Genomic DNA, 14,982 nt, shown 5'->3' with positions numbered 1-14,982 from the left:
ACAGATTTGGTCCCTTTCTTTTTTTTTTTTTAAACAATAAGACTGTGCAAGTCCGCAGGAAATTTTAGAGTTGTGTCTGTCTGCGCATAAGTGCATAACATCTTGAATCGACTTTTTTCTTACAGTTTGATTCATTTCAAACAAAAATTTTCGAATGAAAAGCGATAGAATAAGTCTGCCTTTACTTAAAGACTTTGAATCCTATGGACACTGATGACGTCCTGAGATTCGATATCCGCCACAAACTGTTTGTTGCATTTGAATTCCTTTTTCTCTCTCTCTCTTCCTTTTTTTGCTTGTTATTACTTTTATATATACATAACACTATGTCTGACGCTGAAGTTTATTGTCCAAACTATGCTCCCTTCTTTGGGTTCGCTGGTGTCTTTTGTGCTGTAGGTCACTCGCGTGTTTACTTATAAAAAGACGATTTAGAGATGAAACACAAAAGAGAACTAACACTTTGCCCCCTTATTTTTTTTTATATGATCTCTAGATGGCCTTTAGTAGTAAGTCGATTTCTTCTAGCTATTGAGTATGATATATTCAACACACGCGTTTCTGTTTTATAGCTATTGGCGCTGCTTATGGTACATCAAAAGCTGGTATTGGTATTGCCGGTATTGGTTCTTTTAAACCCGAACTTGTTATGAAGGTAATAGACATGATATTTGTGATAAATACTTACAATATCCAGTCATTGATTCCTGTTGTTATGAGTGGTATTATTGCAGTATATGGTTTAGTTGTTGCAGTTCTTTTGGCTGGTCAATGTAAGTTGCTTCCTATTTTATGTATTGATTTGACACATTGTGTACTAGTATCACCAACTGCTGGTTACTCCTTATTCTCGTAAGTAATCATATACATAAATTAAATAGATAACTCAATGCACTATCAGTGGCTTTATTGCCTTGGCTGCTGGTTTGTCTGTTGGTATGGGTGGTTTAGCTGCAGGGTATGCCATTGGTATTGTTGGTGATTATGTAAGTCATGCTCTATGTAGTTTTATATGTATTGACTTTGTTTATAGTGTGTTCGTGGATATGTCAGAGAAAGCCGTTTGTTTGTCACTATGGTTTTGATCCTGATTTTTGCTGAAGTCCTTGGTCTTTATGGTCTAATTGTTGCACTCATCTTAAATGCTAAGGCTGATAATTCTGCCTGTTCTGCTTAGATTAAAATAAAGTGTTTGATACCATCATTTATTATTATTATTATTATTATTATTATTGTGACTAAACTGTCATATCAGCAATCACTTCGCGGTATTGATCTAATGCACTTTTTGCTCTATCGCGAACATCTCTGCTTGAATCTCTTTCCATGGCCTCTAACTTTTCTTCAATGCCTAAGTTCTTTAGACGACGGCAGCGTGTAGCCAAGTCTAGAGTCTGTTGGTCATTTCATGTTTTTCTTACTTAAATTTACCTTCTTGATCCTCTTCAGCATTTGCCCAAGTCCAGTTGATAATACACCAGGTAGCAGCCAAACGAACAGAAGGGTTTTCATGAGACTAAACGGGTCAGTTCTTTGCTTGTCATCCATATACTTTACCAAATGATGAATCACGCTATTGACGATATTAGGCCTACTCATCAATGCCATCTTGGGCTGTTCTGCATTGCTTGACATGTTGACTATAATGTAAAGTGCAGGCACTAACACTTGCTATATATATATTTTTGCTTAAGTAACACTATATAATGATCGCATACACTTACAGTTGACACAGCCTCTTCTATATCTTCTTCTTCAATACCCATATTAGAAGTCACTTGTAATTTACTTTCCAACACATCCAACAAATCTTCTTTTCCAATGCCTTCAATTACCCAGTCTGTATCTTGCTGTTTTCCATAGACCAAATTACGCACAATTTCGAGTGCTTGTTCTTGGATATTCATGTTGGATTTATATACTAAATCAATCAGTGCATTGTAGGTCAACACATCCATCACAGCCTTCTTTGCCTGTAGATCAGCTCTAAACAAGATATTATTCAGAGCCCAGACACCGTTCAGTTGCAAATTAGCGTCCTCAGATCGAGAATATTCAACAAAACGAGCAATAGCACCTGCTTCAATCACACTCTTTTTCATAGGGGAAAACTCAAGTACGAGATTACACAATGCACCACATGCAGCAGCCTGAACAACAGTACATTCATCATACAATAACTATACCACGCATCAGTTTTTTTTTTTTTTTTTTTTTTTTTTGTAGGTCTATCTTACCTTAATCAAAGGAGGTGCAATACCTGCATCTACTAAACTTGTTCTTAAATGACTTACACTTCTTGATAAAGATTTGGCACATTGGCAAGCAGCCAAGCGAACATTGGGATGTTTACTGTTTAAGCCAGAAATAACATGAGGCAATACTTTAGCCTCAATAGCCTGTGTACGACACTCTTCTTTAAGTAGAGTAGCAGCAGCAATAGCAATCAGCGAATTCTAAACAGAGCGTCAATACAGAGATAAGTTTCATTTTTACTTGCCTCTTTGATCTTTTCTTTTCTTTTAGCTACACTGCCTACACCAAATACACCCAAGGGCTGTGTTTCTTCTTCATCTGCATCTTTAGAAGAAACACTCGCCAATAGATCAGCTAAACGAGAAATAGCATCTGCATCAAAAGCAGCTTTTTGCATTTCCTCACTGTCCTTGATCAAGTCAGCCAACACAAGTGGTGCTTTCTCTTGAACATTGTCTGTTGGATCCTGTAATAGCTTGACAAGTGCTGGCAAGACAACCAGAGTAATTTCACTAAAAGGCTCTGAGAATACACCTGTACGATATAGGTTGGTCAAGCTGTCAATGCGCAAGTTAATAAGATGGCCAACTCAAGTCACTTGTTACCATGTGGCTGCAATCAATCGCATATTAGGACATTTGTCCTTTACAAAATCAAGCATTGTGTTGGTAGTCAGTTGATTAGAATGAAGAGCTATGTAAATGGATAAATAACATACGCCTTTTTAAAAAATGCTGTCTATTTACATTTGGATCGAATGATTTGTTCGCCCAATTTCTTGTTCTCTCTACACAAGGTAGCAATGGCATCCAATGAAGCTTCCTGTGCCTTAATACAGCCAGAATGTAACAGGTTTACAAGTGGTTGAATGGCACCTGCTTCTTCTAACTGTAATTGCTGTATCTGTGTATCGCAGCATTTGGCGATAATGGAAGCAGTAAATTCGGCAATCATGGCAAATGAAAGGGCTTCTGAAGATATGTTGGTTTGTTGAGATTTGCGAGCCAAATAGTTCGAGGTGATATCTAACAATAAAACAAGATTATGGATATGTTTACTCTAATATTTTGTCAGTCAAATGCCTCTTTTTCTTCTCTCTTCCCCCTCCTTTGTTTTTTACCGAAAATGAATCGTATTTGATTGAATGCGAAGATGCGAAAATGGCCTTCAAAGCACGCGTAGTGGCTTCTATCAATTTGCGTCTTTCTATAACACTTTCAAGTGGAGGTCTGTCGTTCGGTAATTCAAGTGTATTTAACAAAGGAATTACTGCACCCGAAGCAACTACAGTAGATACATTCTCATCTTTACCTACAACTCGTTATTTTTTTATGCATAATAGTCCCGAATTTGCTTACCATAAGCAATACTGCCAAGAATAGTAGCAGCTTGTATTTTGAGGTCACTTGAGGCATCTTTATCAGGCAAAGAGAGATATTCTACAAGTCTATAGGACATAAGTCTTGTGTTTTTCGGCCTATTTAATACCTTTGGACTACACCTAGTTTAATATAAAGTTCTTTCTTTGTCTTGTTGCCAATCACAGAGTTCTTTATGAACCTCAAAGCTTTAAGACGTTTTGAATCGTCAGTAGAACCAAGTTCCTTTATTGATTCTTCGTATTTGGAAGTTGTCATTTCAGTATGAAAATAAGAAAAAGAAAAAAATGCATTTTACAGGTTTTACAGAGAAAAAAAGGTATACCGGAGAGTGAAATGAGATTAGCCTTCATGAAATGATAGATCTTTGTGTAGAATAACACAGCAAAGACTTCTCGTCTTGAGATTATTTCTCTTACTTAAAAGAGAAAAGAGAATGGCCATAGAAAGTAGTGAATTTCTTGTTTTTGATTCAAGGATGTTGATTATTTAAAACAAAAAATGAAGCCTATTGATATATCAGCTAAATGAGAATGTATTTCTTCAAGAGAACTAGAAATGAAGGGAACAACGCATTGCTTTATAAGCAGATCAATTCATTAAAAGAATGCTTTAGAATACCTTAATATTGTTATTTGATATGTTGTACTCTAATAAATAAACAAAAAAAGTATCAGAGCATACCAATATTGTTATACAGACAGAAAAAGAACACTGCAAAATAAAGAGTAACATAGCTTAAGGATTATTAGGATTTCTAAGTCAATATATTAACGCTTTCTTGAGTGATCACTGAAGTAGAAGGGATACTGCCCTTGTTCCTTTCATTACTGGATTCAATTATAGAGTTAGTAGTGTAGCTTGGGATCGTCTGTATTCCTTTGGCTGGTGCTTCCTTATGACTATTACCTTCGTTGAAAACTATATATATATATATATTGATTGTAGTTTTCTGGCTTTTCTTTACTCTTTCTTATGCTTCTTTTGCTCTACTAATTGTTGCTCTAACTGTCCCTTGCCTTTATTTAGTATGCATAAGGACATATTTATTTTGGCTTATTTCTTCCACTCCAAAGTAGACCCCAAACAGTAGTACTACCTTATATTCATAGTGCTGAAACACCTTGATTATATCTGTTGTCATTGATAAGAGCAATAATCTCATCTATTTTATGCAAAAGACCATCTCTATCACATGCTAAAATTATAAACACCGCCACACAATGCTGACGCATTAAACAAACGCGCAGCAAAAAAAGTCTTTTTTCTTTTTCCTTATAGAAACTGCTACAGAAATGATAAGGTCTATCATGTACTTGTGATCTTTGGGTCCTTGTACGTGCGATTATAGACTGAGGCATTTCAACCCCCAAACCTTCCTCAAGTAGTTTCTGTTGCGATTGCTATTTTTTTATAGTTCAATGAGAGGTAGAGCTGTGTGGCAGCAGCATATTCTGCGAACACCGCGCTACAGCAACGTTCAAGGGATGTGCATATTCTACAAAGAGGGAGTCTCTCGCTTCGTGTCTGTACTGGGGTTAATATTGCTTCATTTTATATGTTGCAATACGCCTAACCGTCTCCTATACGCGTCTGTGTATTAGAATCACCTCATGTACACGTGTCGACCTCAGTTTCTTGGTGATTGTACTTTTTTGATACCGCTCTGTTAGTCTATGGCCACACTGTACCTAACGCCGTATTGCAATCCTCGCCGTTATGCTTGGATCGTCTTTATTTGGTTTAGGTTCTCTCGCAAGAGGGGATTTTCTTCGTCATAGTTTTGCACATGTCTTCTTCCTCATCAGGTGGAACGTGGTAAAGCGATTGCAAATCAAGTGTAGCTGTGATACAGGAGCAAGCATGGTATACCCTGTATACTGTGTCTGAACCCCTCTATTGTGCGTCAAAGCGAGTGAAGTTGCTCTCGTATACCTACTTGTCCTTAGCTGGAAAAAAGGGGCCTGGTGCCGTCTGGGCGGAGCCTCACGGCAAAGCTGACGGGTACTTGAGTTGACTTGCTGGTTACTTGCGCTTCGTCTAGTCTGGCTTTGCTAGTCTGGATTGACAAGATTCCCTATTCGTCCAGTACAATACCGTAGTCAAGGCGGGCTTGCTTTTATGCGGATAAGCTTGACACCCTCTTTTTTTATATACTTGGGCCAGTGTATACTTGTATATTCAATCATCAATGAAACCGGTCAGCCGGGGCAAGTCGTGGGTCATGGTTCACTACCTGATGGCTATCTTTGGTTTGCTGCGTAGACATTTCCATTAGGGAATGGCCAAAAGCTATGAAACACTAGTCTTTGAAATGTCGGTATAGGGACATGGTGTGATATCCTGACTTCTCTGTACTTTGGGCTGTTTGCGGCTAATTGGTGTTATGGGCGGATCCGACTTGGTTTTCTTTTTTTTTTTAAGCACTGGTTAGTCATGATATTGAAGCCTAAAGTCTGGCGTTGTCTTGTTCATTCTACAAAGTGAATCAAAAAAATCAATTCTCTCTTTTCTGTCTCTTTTATGGCGCAGTACACTTGCAAGGCGGCATCGATTTGGTTGTTTCTTGGTGCGTTTGGGTGATGCCAAACGATGTTGGTTGTGGTTACTGGGTCCACTGCAATCAAGATCAAAAGCAATTGAATCGAGTTTTCTGGTGCCTAAGTTGGGGAATGTCTTCCTGTAAGTTAGCTGTTGGTGATTCAACACTACGCAAAGCATTCTCTGGGTCGTGGTAAAGTCATGCAAGGACATTAGTTTACCCTACAAAGCAATCATAACTTCATTCCTTTTGGGATCAGATGCACTTTTACCTTCTCGTGGTTGATCCTGTTAGTATCAAAGCTTGTCTTTGAGAACCAAACAAAGTGCTCCTTTTTTTTTTTTTTTTTTATTTATCAATAAAATATTGTATTCTTTATATTATTATTATTATTGTTCTTTCCATGTATTTTCTTGCATCTTTTCTGAGGCTCCTTATTTGCAAAAGTACTAGACTTGGTATTGGCAATAGATTTTCATTGCGTATTTCATTTGACATATGAATTAAATGGTTTAGATTTGGTATACATATAATAAATTGGTTCTTTTCAGCCAGAAAATATGATTAGTTTCATGATATCGTGCAAAGGACATCGTGCCGTTGGAATTGGGTGTATTTCCTCTATAAAAGTCCTGGTTTAACCAATGATGAGATTGAGCTCATCAAAAGAATAGACACATACAAAGGGTCGTATCATCGCATAAAGGTAGCATAATATCTATTTATACACGCCTAAACACTCTACATACTTAAAAATAATGTTCGTTAGCATACATGGTACCTTTGGAGTCAATTTGGACCAAAAAAATCCGACATGTCCAAAATGACCAAAATATACGTTTTGACCAAAGGATATTACTCATGAAAGTTGTTGGTTTGACAACCTTCAATCTTGTTTTTGATGCTATAAGACGGAAAGTAGAGCTATCAACAAGCTTAAATATTCAAAATGCGCACCAAAAGCTATAGTTTTTTGGCAAATGTGGTTGCTTGCTGATTGTACTATGAAAATAATGAGATATAGGTCAAAGATCTTAAAAGATGTATGCTCATTTACACAATATTCTGCTAGTAACAGCTTAATGACTCCTACATTAATAGAATTAGAAAGCAAGGATCTACAGCTTTTGTCACTGCACCAAAGCTGAATAAGCGCGTCTTCATGTAGTTCTCAGCAAAGACTCGATTTTTTTTAAGGATTTTATTTGCCGCACGTATTAGTGGTCTTGAGAGGGACCCACTAAAAGAGGTGCTCGACAATTATAAGAGGGTCAAAAGAAACAAAAAGGGTACTACAATTTCAAAAGTACAAAGAAATCAAGAAAAAAAAGAGTAGCTGTTACGAGGAGAAACCTCTTAAGGTGAAGGGTCCTTCTCAGCGGCTATTCACTTAATTTGATATCGAGTGCTGTGAAGGACAGAAAGGTAGTGGAACTGATGATTCTGCATGGTATGAGCCCAATGGGCCTTCCAGATCTTAAAGAGACCAATCAAGGTTACCATGGCTATTGAAAGAGGACAGTTTGTTTGAGCTCGAATCCGAAAAAAATTGAACGATGCAAGTGCATCTGAAACTAGATCCAGAGAGGTGCCTGGCCATAAAAACTCCCTGATCAAGGCATCCCAGAACGGAAATTTTTTGGGGCAGCGAAAGAAGAAGTGATACACCGTTTCCTGATCACCATACAAAATGCAGGCAGCAGCAGGGAAGCGAGCAGGAAAAACCTTGGATAGTAGTAAGCGAGTGGGAATCTTGTGAGTCAGAAGTCGATACATCACATTTCTCTGCAATGTTGTGATAGGTATGCGCCAAAAGTACTTCCCAGCCGCAGAAGAAACTTCTTGCCGGGCAATGATATCAGACAAGGCAGCTTGTGTGATGACCTTACGGAAATTACGACCATCATTTTTGAGAGGAACAAAATTTGCGTTGTCAAATGGCGGTTTTAGTGTACGTACAAAGGAAAAGAAATCAAAAGACCGCCGTATTGCAGGAACATGCTGTGATGATCTGACATTAAATAAGTCTTCAATTACATACTATTTACATCAGAAATAGACATAAAAGAACCTCTTTTACTGAATAAGACAATGTATCTTTTAATAGATAAAGACATATAGTCAAAAATAAGAACAGTAAAATTGTATAAAACAGTCTCAAAGTATCTATCTTTGTCTCTACATTATCTTATCATACAACTCTCTGTTATCAAAACATCACATCAGTACTGGGCACAGCAACATCTCATTTTGACTCCATCAACCATTGCAAATCATCTTCACGAGCCTCTTCATCCTATGGTCGCGCTGGAGTATGTGCTCACAGAGCAGCAATGTTCCCTTCTTGGTCTTGAGTACAGGGACGACCCCACAGTAAAATTATTATATGCCATCGCGAAAGAAACAGTCGATCATGAAATACGTATTTATGATGCCACTATTGATGTTTTCATGAATGTTTGCAATCAAACCAAAACACAATTTGAACGAATAATTGAAGCTATAAATGAAGATGGCCCGTCGTCGACACGCGCGATGGACTATGCTCGTGCAGGTTTGGTGTATATGAGTACATGTTTGTACAAGTACCAACAGCAATCCTCAAGCACTTCAGTAACTGCCCTACCTCCTCCTCCAGATCTTCCCGATGGAGTGACTCCAACAGCCGGAAAGCAAGCAGTTGAAGTATTGCAACAAATCAAGCCTCAAGGAAAAAAACGTGATATGGATATAGTTGATGAATTCGTTACGGTCTGGATGAAGGATCACAAACGCATGGGCTGAAAAAAGTGTTTCGATGAAGGACGTACCAACGGGCACTACACGCATTACAAGGATGCTAGATCACTTTCCATTACGTATCATCAAATGAAGAAGAGATAACTTAAGTTAAAGCGTTAATAAAACTGATTTTTCTCTTGAAAAAAGAACACTGGAATGAAGACAGTGAGGGGAGTCAAACACTCTAGAGTTTGAGTTTTAGAGTATTCAAGTCAAATTGAAATTGCTTGAGCTTTTATTAAACTTAATTATGTGGTTTAGAGTTTTAATCACCGACGACACTGATAATATGAAACAGAATAAATTGCTAAGGTGAAGAAAAATATTGTTAAGATAAAAAAAAACAATGTTAAGATTAACAATTCTATCTTAACATTTATTTTTTCTCATTTTATCAAAAATTGAGGATATGATTGGACGAATTAATACTGCCTTTTGGGGAAAATCAAGCCGCCCTTTAGGAAAATCTATTGACGTTGGAACAACTGTACTTGCCCCTTTTTTCTTTAAAATAGCTATAAGCGATGGCTGAATTAAATAATGAGTCTAGAAGCATGAAAGAAAAAAGGTGGCACAGACCAATTGTGATGATCTGAACATTAAATAAGTCTTCAGTTACATACTAAAATATATCATAATCAATTTACATCAGAAATAGACATAAAAAGACCTCTTGTGCTGAATAAGACAATGGATCTTTTAATAGATCAAGACTCATAACCGAAATCCATAATTTACATTATTTAGTTAATTTAAAGTAGTCTATGATAATAGAGACTCAGTGATTTGCATGAACTCTACTAATACTTACTCCGACATCTCTTCATGTACAAATACCTAGAGAATGAAGAGCTAGAAAATAGATATATATTTTTGGATAATAAACCTATACAAGTTCTAATCGACTTCTTTGTTTTTATCTTCTCTCTTACATCACAACACTATTTATTCAGATCCAAATATTCCAATTGAAGATGTCAAGTTTTCTACTGAAGAAATAAAAAATCGTAGGGATCGAGAAATGCAAGCAAAAAGAAACTCAACGGCAGAAATAGCTTTATTGCTAAAAGAAAAAATGCTACAGATGAACACTGTTGCGTTAATAACTGACTCGGATCTTGAAGCTATAACAAAGAAAAGAAAATTTGCTTCAAAAAGTTGGTTTTTGTTTATTCAGATAAGAAGTCTAGGCTGTTGTTCAATCTATCAGTTAAATATGGTAATACAGTTGCTGACTTGTTTTGAGCCTGTCTTTGATCTTGAGCAGAAAAAAATGCAAGAGTTGCTGCTTCTGTTCGGTTTTTGTACCAGCCCTTGTGTAGGTTTAAGTATAGGAATAAAATGCGATGTGTATAGACTTACTTTTACAAATTGTCTAGGTAATCTTATGTCCCACATTAAGAAAGCCGCAAGGCTGAACCTTGTTGAAAGAGAGAAAAAAGTTTTGGCACCTGTGAAAAGTGTTTTTTTAATGGCTTCGAATATGGGACTATTGAAAAGTTAGGAGGATGTTTGTAAGTGATAAGGGCGATACATACTATGATTGATGATCTTGTTTCGAGATGAATAATGATCGAGTTTCATCATACTTTGCGTCAGGAAGTGCAAGTTGTACAGATTCACACAACATTGAATTTGTTTTACAATATTGTTGCCGTCTTGTTGGTCAGGAAATGTAGTCGCGAGACGTTTAACTATTTTTTCCAGCATGATCGTCCTTTCTTTTTTTGTTTTTTTAACAATCCATTATTAAAAGACATAAATACCGAAATAGGCGTTACTCAAAGCTGTTTTCTTGTTTCTAAAATAACCTAATTTATTTCTCGTTAGTGACAAAGAGAGAATTTATGATGAGCTGAATTTTCCAACAAGATATAACAAAAGCTGTTGCAGTATATGGGCTCTCTGTGATCGTAATGTGGGATGTTGTTTCTACGAGGAAAATAATAAATGTAATAGAGGATAAACAAGCTTTGTCAAAATACAAATCTAATCACTTATTTCAGTATCCTTTTGCTAATGTCGCTTCGGTTTCCACAAAAAAGTTGAAGGACGATCCTGTGTTGGTAGATATGTTTTGTTAGTGAAAGAAATATAAAATTTCTTAGTAAATGTTCGGGTAGTGCGGATGCTTTTGATATGACGAAGAAAGTGAGAGACTCCTGTTTTGTTGGTTTAGCGGCCATAACTTGTTTTTTGGCGTTTTTACATAATCGTTTCAGGGGTTGATTGTTTTAGCCTAACTTGAACCCAAGAGAATTGATAAGAAAATACAAATCGGATGTTCCAGTATATGTTATAAGGTTTTTCGGGTGTATGTAAATTGGAATGAACAAACATTGTTTGACATGAGAAGAAACTAAATGAAAGGTTACGTTGGCGTAAAAAAAAGGGACACGGCCTTGCGAGCTATGTGAGAATCAACACTGTAGTTCCAAACAGTCGCGTTTTGCCACGTCTGCCAGTTAAGGGGAGTCGTACAGTGAAGGCGAATAAAAAGAGTAAAAAAGTTCATTTATTTTCATTTATTTTTATTTTTTCTTGATGGCTGACTTCAACGCTCAAATTCGCTATTTTATCCAAGTTACTAAAATTCCCTATTTAATTCTTTTTATCATGGATTTTCGTAATGAGATTGAAACTGTCGTTGATGGTGATAGCATTCGAAGCTTTAAAGCTAACCTTGTAAAACTCTACAGTGATATGTATGTAGAAGTAAAGGGTTGTCCCCTACCGTCTAAGTTACATGACGATGTTCAATGGTGCGTATACGAAAAGCTCTTTCGAGCTGTTGAAAGAAAAAAGAAATTGGTATGTATATCGTATGTAGTCTTATAAGGGTGATTGATTTTTTAAAAAATTCAGGTTGATGGTACTTTCAGCAGTAGCAATGGCTCACCGGAAATTGGAGGTGTGAAAAGATTGTTGGATGAGATGAGCATCATGGATTGGATGATTCCCGAACCTGTCGAGGATAGCCTTGTTATTGGAGATGACAAGCTTAATTTCAATAAGGTGTTTTTCCAGTATCAAAAAGATTGTCTCTCCAAGTTTCAAATAGAACAATTCTACAACTGGAGAACAGATATTCAAAAGCTTTTGTAAGTAAAAAATGAGAACTTGGAATGTCGTTTTCTAATAAGAAATAGGTCCTTGTCTTCCATTGTTTTCCTTGATGGCGTTAGAGGTGTGTGTGATTATCTTGAAAATGACACATACCAATCCCTGTATCACTTGATGTCATCCGAATTCCGTGAAACAACTGAAATGTCGCGTAAAACGTTGGGTTGTTTACAAGATATTATTTGGGAGTATCAAAAAAATTTCGATTATTGGGCCACAATGCTAAAAGTAGCAGAAGTTTATGAAAAGTATAAGACTGACAAAGTAGTACTTTGCATACTTGAAGTAATCCTTGCATTGTATGTATTGTGGTTCTCTGTGGTATAATGTCTTTTATATTAACTATTTTCACAGGTTGCCTGAAATGACAGTTCAAAACACGAAAAGGTCTGAAATGCATGTACAATGTAGTTACGTACATAATTTCGTAAAAAGTATACTCAAGATTGATTCATGACATCACCCCCATTGTTCGAACACATCAAATAACTTCTATGGTACACGGCCAGACTACCTAGTTGACGTTGTAACAAGTCAAGTTAAGATGAACAACTTTTTTGGTGAATGTAAAGGAAGAAACGCCTCTGTTGATGGTTGCAATCGAGATAAGTATCGGTTAGCAGTATTTTCCCAAGTAGCCATGCAACAGCAAAAGCTCAAATCGGTCATGTCTTTCTTTAGTATTGATAACGAAGTTTTTCTTTTGTGAGATAGCAAGAATTGTTATTCCAACAACAGAATCCGCTTTCAAAAGCCTTGGATCGTACTTCAATGAAATTGCATCGATAAGACAATTATACGCCTCAAAGTGTCATGAAAAAGAAGATGATATAAAGGAATTTGACACTCTCCCATGGACCGTGTTGACCAATATGAGTTTAAAGAAATAAAAAAATTTTATTGCAAAAAGTATCAATCCGGAGTTTTAAATGATATTTTTTAATTTTCTCTCCAGGAGGCACCGAGAGTTGCTCCGAGAGATTTTTTTTTAGGCGGAATTATTTTTATTTCAGCGAAGTATTCCGTCGAAAGATAATTATGCTCATAAAGTTGCTGTATCATAAGATATCGTACAAAATAAAATGAATAATCATCAAGAAAGGAAACAAAGCAATACGCAGCAAATACTTTGAGATCATTTTGAGGTTGGTTTTGAAAGGAAATAAATGCATTTGTAAGAGTTTTATGAGTAGAGATTACTTTACAGATTTTGGATATATACAAAGATGTCTACATATATAGCTGATATAACCTATTATCATTTAGTAACACGTATGTAGTGTTTACATCTTGATATATAAGCTCTGGAGTCGTGTACGTTACAGCATAGAGTGCAACTACTAAATCGCTTTGTATAGTAACCTTATGATTATTGAATATGTATGTATTTATATATTTATATATTTATATATATATATATATATATATTCTCATGTGTATCTTAGATTGTAAGGTGTATGAATATTCAAATAACAAAAAATAAACCTCTCCAAAGTATACTCATAATTTTTTTTAAAAAAAGCAAAACTACAGCAACCAGTATTCCCATGTGGTCCCCCACCATAGTACTGACTGGTCTAGACATAGCTTAACTGCGGAGATCGGACGGGATCCGGTGCTTTCTATGTTATATGGCCGTAGCTTATATTGTCAAATTGATATTTTCTTAAGGTTTGTGTTCAATAGTACAGGTCAGGTGACGATAGAATATTTTCTAGCCAATGATATTACTGGGAAAATATTCTAGAAGGCAGTGACGTCTGTGTTTTGATAAAGTAAGTCTTAAGATCTTTTATTATTTTTATATTTTTATATTACCTGTGTTTTGATAAAGTAAGTCTTAAGATGAAGAACTTACATCTATCAACAACACAGTATTTATATCTTTTCTATTCATACTAAAATATGTATTCTAAATCAAATAAAGAAGGAAGTAATTATATACTTCGTGTTGATTGATCCTTGCTTCTTGACGAATACGACAACAGCTTGGCTTTCGCTAAAGGCAATTTCCTTATACGAATCAAGTTCAGCTTTGACTTCTTTCTTCTATTGTTGGTTATCTGAGGTTTAAACCTTTTCTTGTTTGGTTTATACATATACGGAAGGTTATATTCAACCTCGATTGGCTGTCTTTGTTCAGAAACGCTATTATCCGCGACATTACCCCCCTCCTGGCTTGACGTTCGCCTCTGAACGTGTATAGGCTGGGTCACAAGTGATTCAGGAGAGATTGTAACCGTGTCAAGAGGTGTAATGGGAGGAGGACAAACGGTCATAGGGGTGCTAATGACTGTACTAGGGGTCTTGTCAACATCTTCAAGGTCAATTTCTTTAGGCTCAACTTCTTCAGTGTCAACGTCGATATTGTAATCAGCGTCAGACGAAGTATCAGAAAAAGTGCGAATAGGAGCAGTAGGTTCGACGGTTTCTTGGACCTTAGTATAGAAATCCGAATTTGCTTGAGAAGGACCAATGATGGGGGATTGTATAGGATCAGATAAATTCACGGAAGGCAAGACAGGTGAAACGGGTTCGCTTGTAATTGTGACAGGATCTACCGGATCAAGTATCTGTGCAGGTGTTGTTGTAAGTGGGAGAGTAGGCTCGGTAGTGGTGGAAGTAGGTTGATCCAGAGTGATTGTAGGGAAAGAGAGTTCGTTTTCTACTGCAACAGGTGGGACGGAGGGTATGATAGCGGAACGACCGATGTTTGTCATCACCTGGCGCCATTCTTGTCTTGAAACTACTGGGTCGTACCATGGGGACGAAGATGTATGTCCTTTAGCAATTCGCATTCGGTCCACGTGAACAAGTGACTTTAGATATTCACCTGAAAGTGTTTGTAGTTTGTAGGTACCATATTCAGGGAAGACTTGCACAACAATGTAGGGACCTTTA

At 36.6% G+C, this 14,982-nt stretch overlaps 6 protein-coding genes across 6 annotated transcripts; 4 read left to right on the top strand and 2 right to left on the bottom strand.

Annotated features, from left to right (window-relative positions):
• Positions 1–326: 326 nt before the first annotated feature.
• Positions 327–1,177, top strand: B0P05DRAFT_592773 (V-ATPase proteolipid subunit C-like domain-containing protein; the record flags this gene model as incomplete). The annotated part of the gene is made up of 7 exons (XM_051583026.1): positions 327–395; positions 497–509; positions 573–655; positions 698–773; positions 822–852; positions 902–986; positions 1,034–1,177. 7 exons carry the CDS (start codon positions 327–329, stop codon positions 1,175–1,177), a joined length of 501 nt encoding a protein of 166 aa, XP_051429038.1.
• Positions 995–3,328, bottom strand: B0P05DRAFT_376480 (armadillo-type protein). The gene is made up of 7 exons (XM_051573674.1): positions 3,003–3,328; positions 2,862–2,949; positions 2,501–2,813; positions 2,238–2,456; positions 1,725–2,180; positions 1,558–1,671; positions 995–1,516 (listed from the first exon to the last, which is right to left on the bottom strand). The coding sequence occupies exons 1-7, from the start codon at positions 3,208–3,210 to the stop codon at positions 1,418–1,420; spliced, it is 1,497 nt and encodes a 498-aa protein (XP_051429037.1). The 5' UTR covers positions 3,211–3,328; the 3' UTR covers positions 995–1,417.
• Positions 3,329–8,358: 5,030 nt separating this feature from the next.
• On the top strand, positions 8,359–9,154 carry B0P05DRAFT_566616 (uncharacterized protein). Its single transcript, XM_051581075.1, has one exon. It carries the CDS (start codon positions 8,476–8,478, stop codon positions 8,959–8,961), a length of 486 nt encoding a protein of 161 aa, XP_051429036.1. The 5' UTR covers positions 8,359–8,475; the 3' UTR covers positions 8,962–9,154.
• Positions 9,155–9,770: 616 nt separating this feature from the next.
• B0P05DRAFT_566615 (uncharacterized protein) lies at positions 9,771–10,428 on the top strand. The gene is made up of 3 exons (XM_051581074.1): positions 9,771–9,844; positions 9,891–10,271; positions 10,321–10,428. The coding sequence occupies exons 1-3, from the start codon at positions 9,784–9,786 to the stop codon at positions 10,335–10,337; spliced, it is 459 nt and encodes a 152-aa protein (XP_051429035.1). The 5' UTR covers positions 9,771–9,783; the 3' UTR covers positions 10,338–10,428.
• Positions 10,429–11,352: 924 nt separating this feature from the next.
• B0P05DRAFT_566608 (uncharacterized protein) lies at positions 11,353–12,993 on the top strand. The gene is given in 5 exon segments (XM_051581073.1): positions 11,353–11,468; positions 11,479–11,769; positions 11,824–12,059; positions 12,108–12,380; positions 12,436–12,993. 4 exon segments carry the CDS (start codon positions 11,503–11,505, stop codon positions 12,536–12,538), a joined length of 879 nt encoding a protein of 292 aa, XP_051429034.1. The 5' UTR covers positions 11,353–11,468; positions 11,479–11,502; the 3' UTR covers positions 12,539–12,993.
• Positions 12,994–14,220: 1,227 nt separating this feature from the next.
• Positions 14,221–14,879, bottom strand: B0P05DRAFT_592768 (uncharacterized protein; the record flags this gene model as incomplete). Its single annotated transcript, XM_051583025.1, has 2 exons — positions 14,221–14,229; positions 14,280–14,879. The coding sequence occupies 2 exons, from the start codon at positions 14,877–14,879 to the stop codon at positions 14,221–14,223; spliced, it is 609 nt and encodes a 202-aa protein (XP_051429033.1).
• Positions 14,880–14,982: the final 103 nt, after the last annotated feature.

This window comes from Gilbertella persicaria, assembly GCF_025201335.1.
Source record: "Gilbertella persicaria strain CBS 190.32 chromosome Unknown B0P05scaffold_90, whole genome shotgun sequence".
Classification (NCBI taxonomy): Eukaryota; Fungi; Mucoromycota; class Mucoromycetes; order Mucorales; family Choanephoraceae; genus Gilbertella; species Gilbertella persicaria.
Note: the sequence above shows the minus strand (reverse complement) of the source record. Positions and strands in the feature narration are given on the sequence as shown.

Excerpts from the sequence above, each read along its gene's own strand:
- B0P05DRAFT_376480 (XM_051573674.1), bottom strand. The coding sequence starts at position 3,210 with ATGATTGCCGAATTTACTGCTTCCATTATCGCCAAATGCTGCGATACA. Across the intron at positions 2,950-3,002 it reads ACAAATCATTCGATCCAAAT|CTCTTCATTCTAATCAACTG; the intron begins GTAAATAGACAG and ends CCATTTACATAG. Across the intron at positions 2,457-2,500 it reads GAAAAGAAAAGATCAAAGAG|AATTCGCTGATTGCTATTGC; the intron begins GCAAGTAAAAAT and ends CGCTCTGTTTAG.
- B0P05DRAFT_566615 (XM_051581074.1), top strand. The coding sequence starts at position 9,784 with ATGTACAAATACCTAGAGAATGAAGAGCTAGAAAATAGATATATATTT. Across the intron at positions 9,845-9,890 it reads TATATTTTTGGATAATAAAC|ATCACAACACTATTTATTCA; the intron begins CTATACAAGTTC and ends CTTCTCTCTTAC.
- B0P05DRAFT_566616 (XM_051581075.1), top strand. The coding sequence starts at position 8,476 with ATGGTCGCGCTGGAGTATGTGCTCACAGAGCAGCAATGTTCCCTTCTT.
- B0P05DRAFT_566608 (XM_051581073.1), top strand. The coding sequence starts at position 11,503 with ATGGCTGACTTCAACGCTCAAATTCGCTATTTTATCCAAGTTACTAAA. Across the intron at positions 11,770-11,823 it reads TTGAAAGAAAAAAGAAATTG|GTTGATGGTACTTTCAGCAG; the intron begins GTATGTATATCG and ends TAAAAAATTCAG. Across the intron at positions 12,381-12,435 it reads CTTGAAGTAATCCTTGCATT|GTTGCCTGAAATGACAGTTC; the intron begins GTATGTATTGTG and ends CTATTTTCACAG.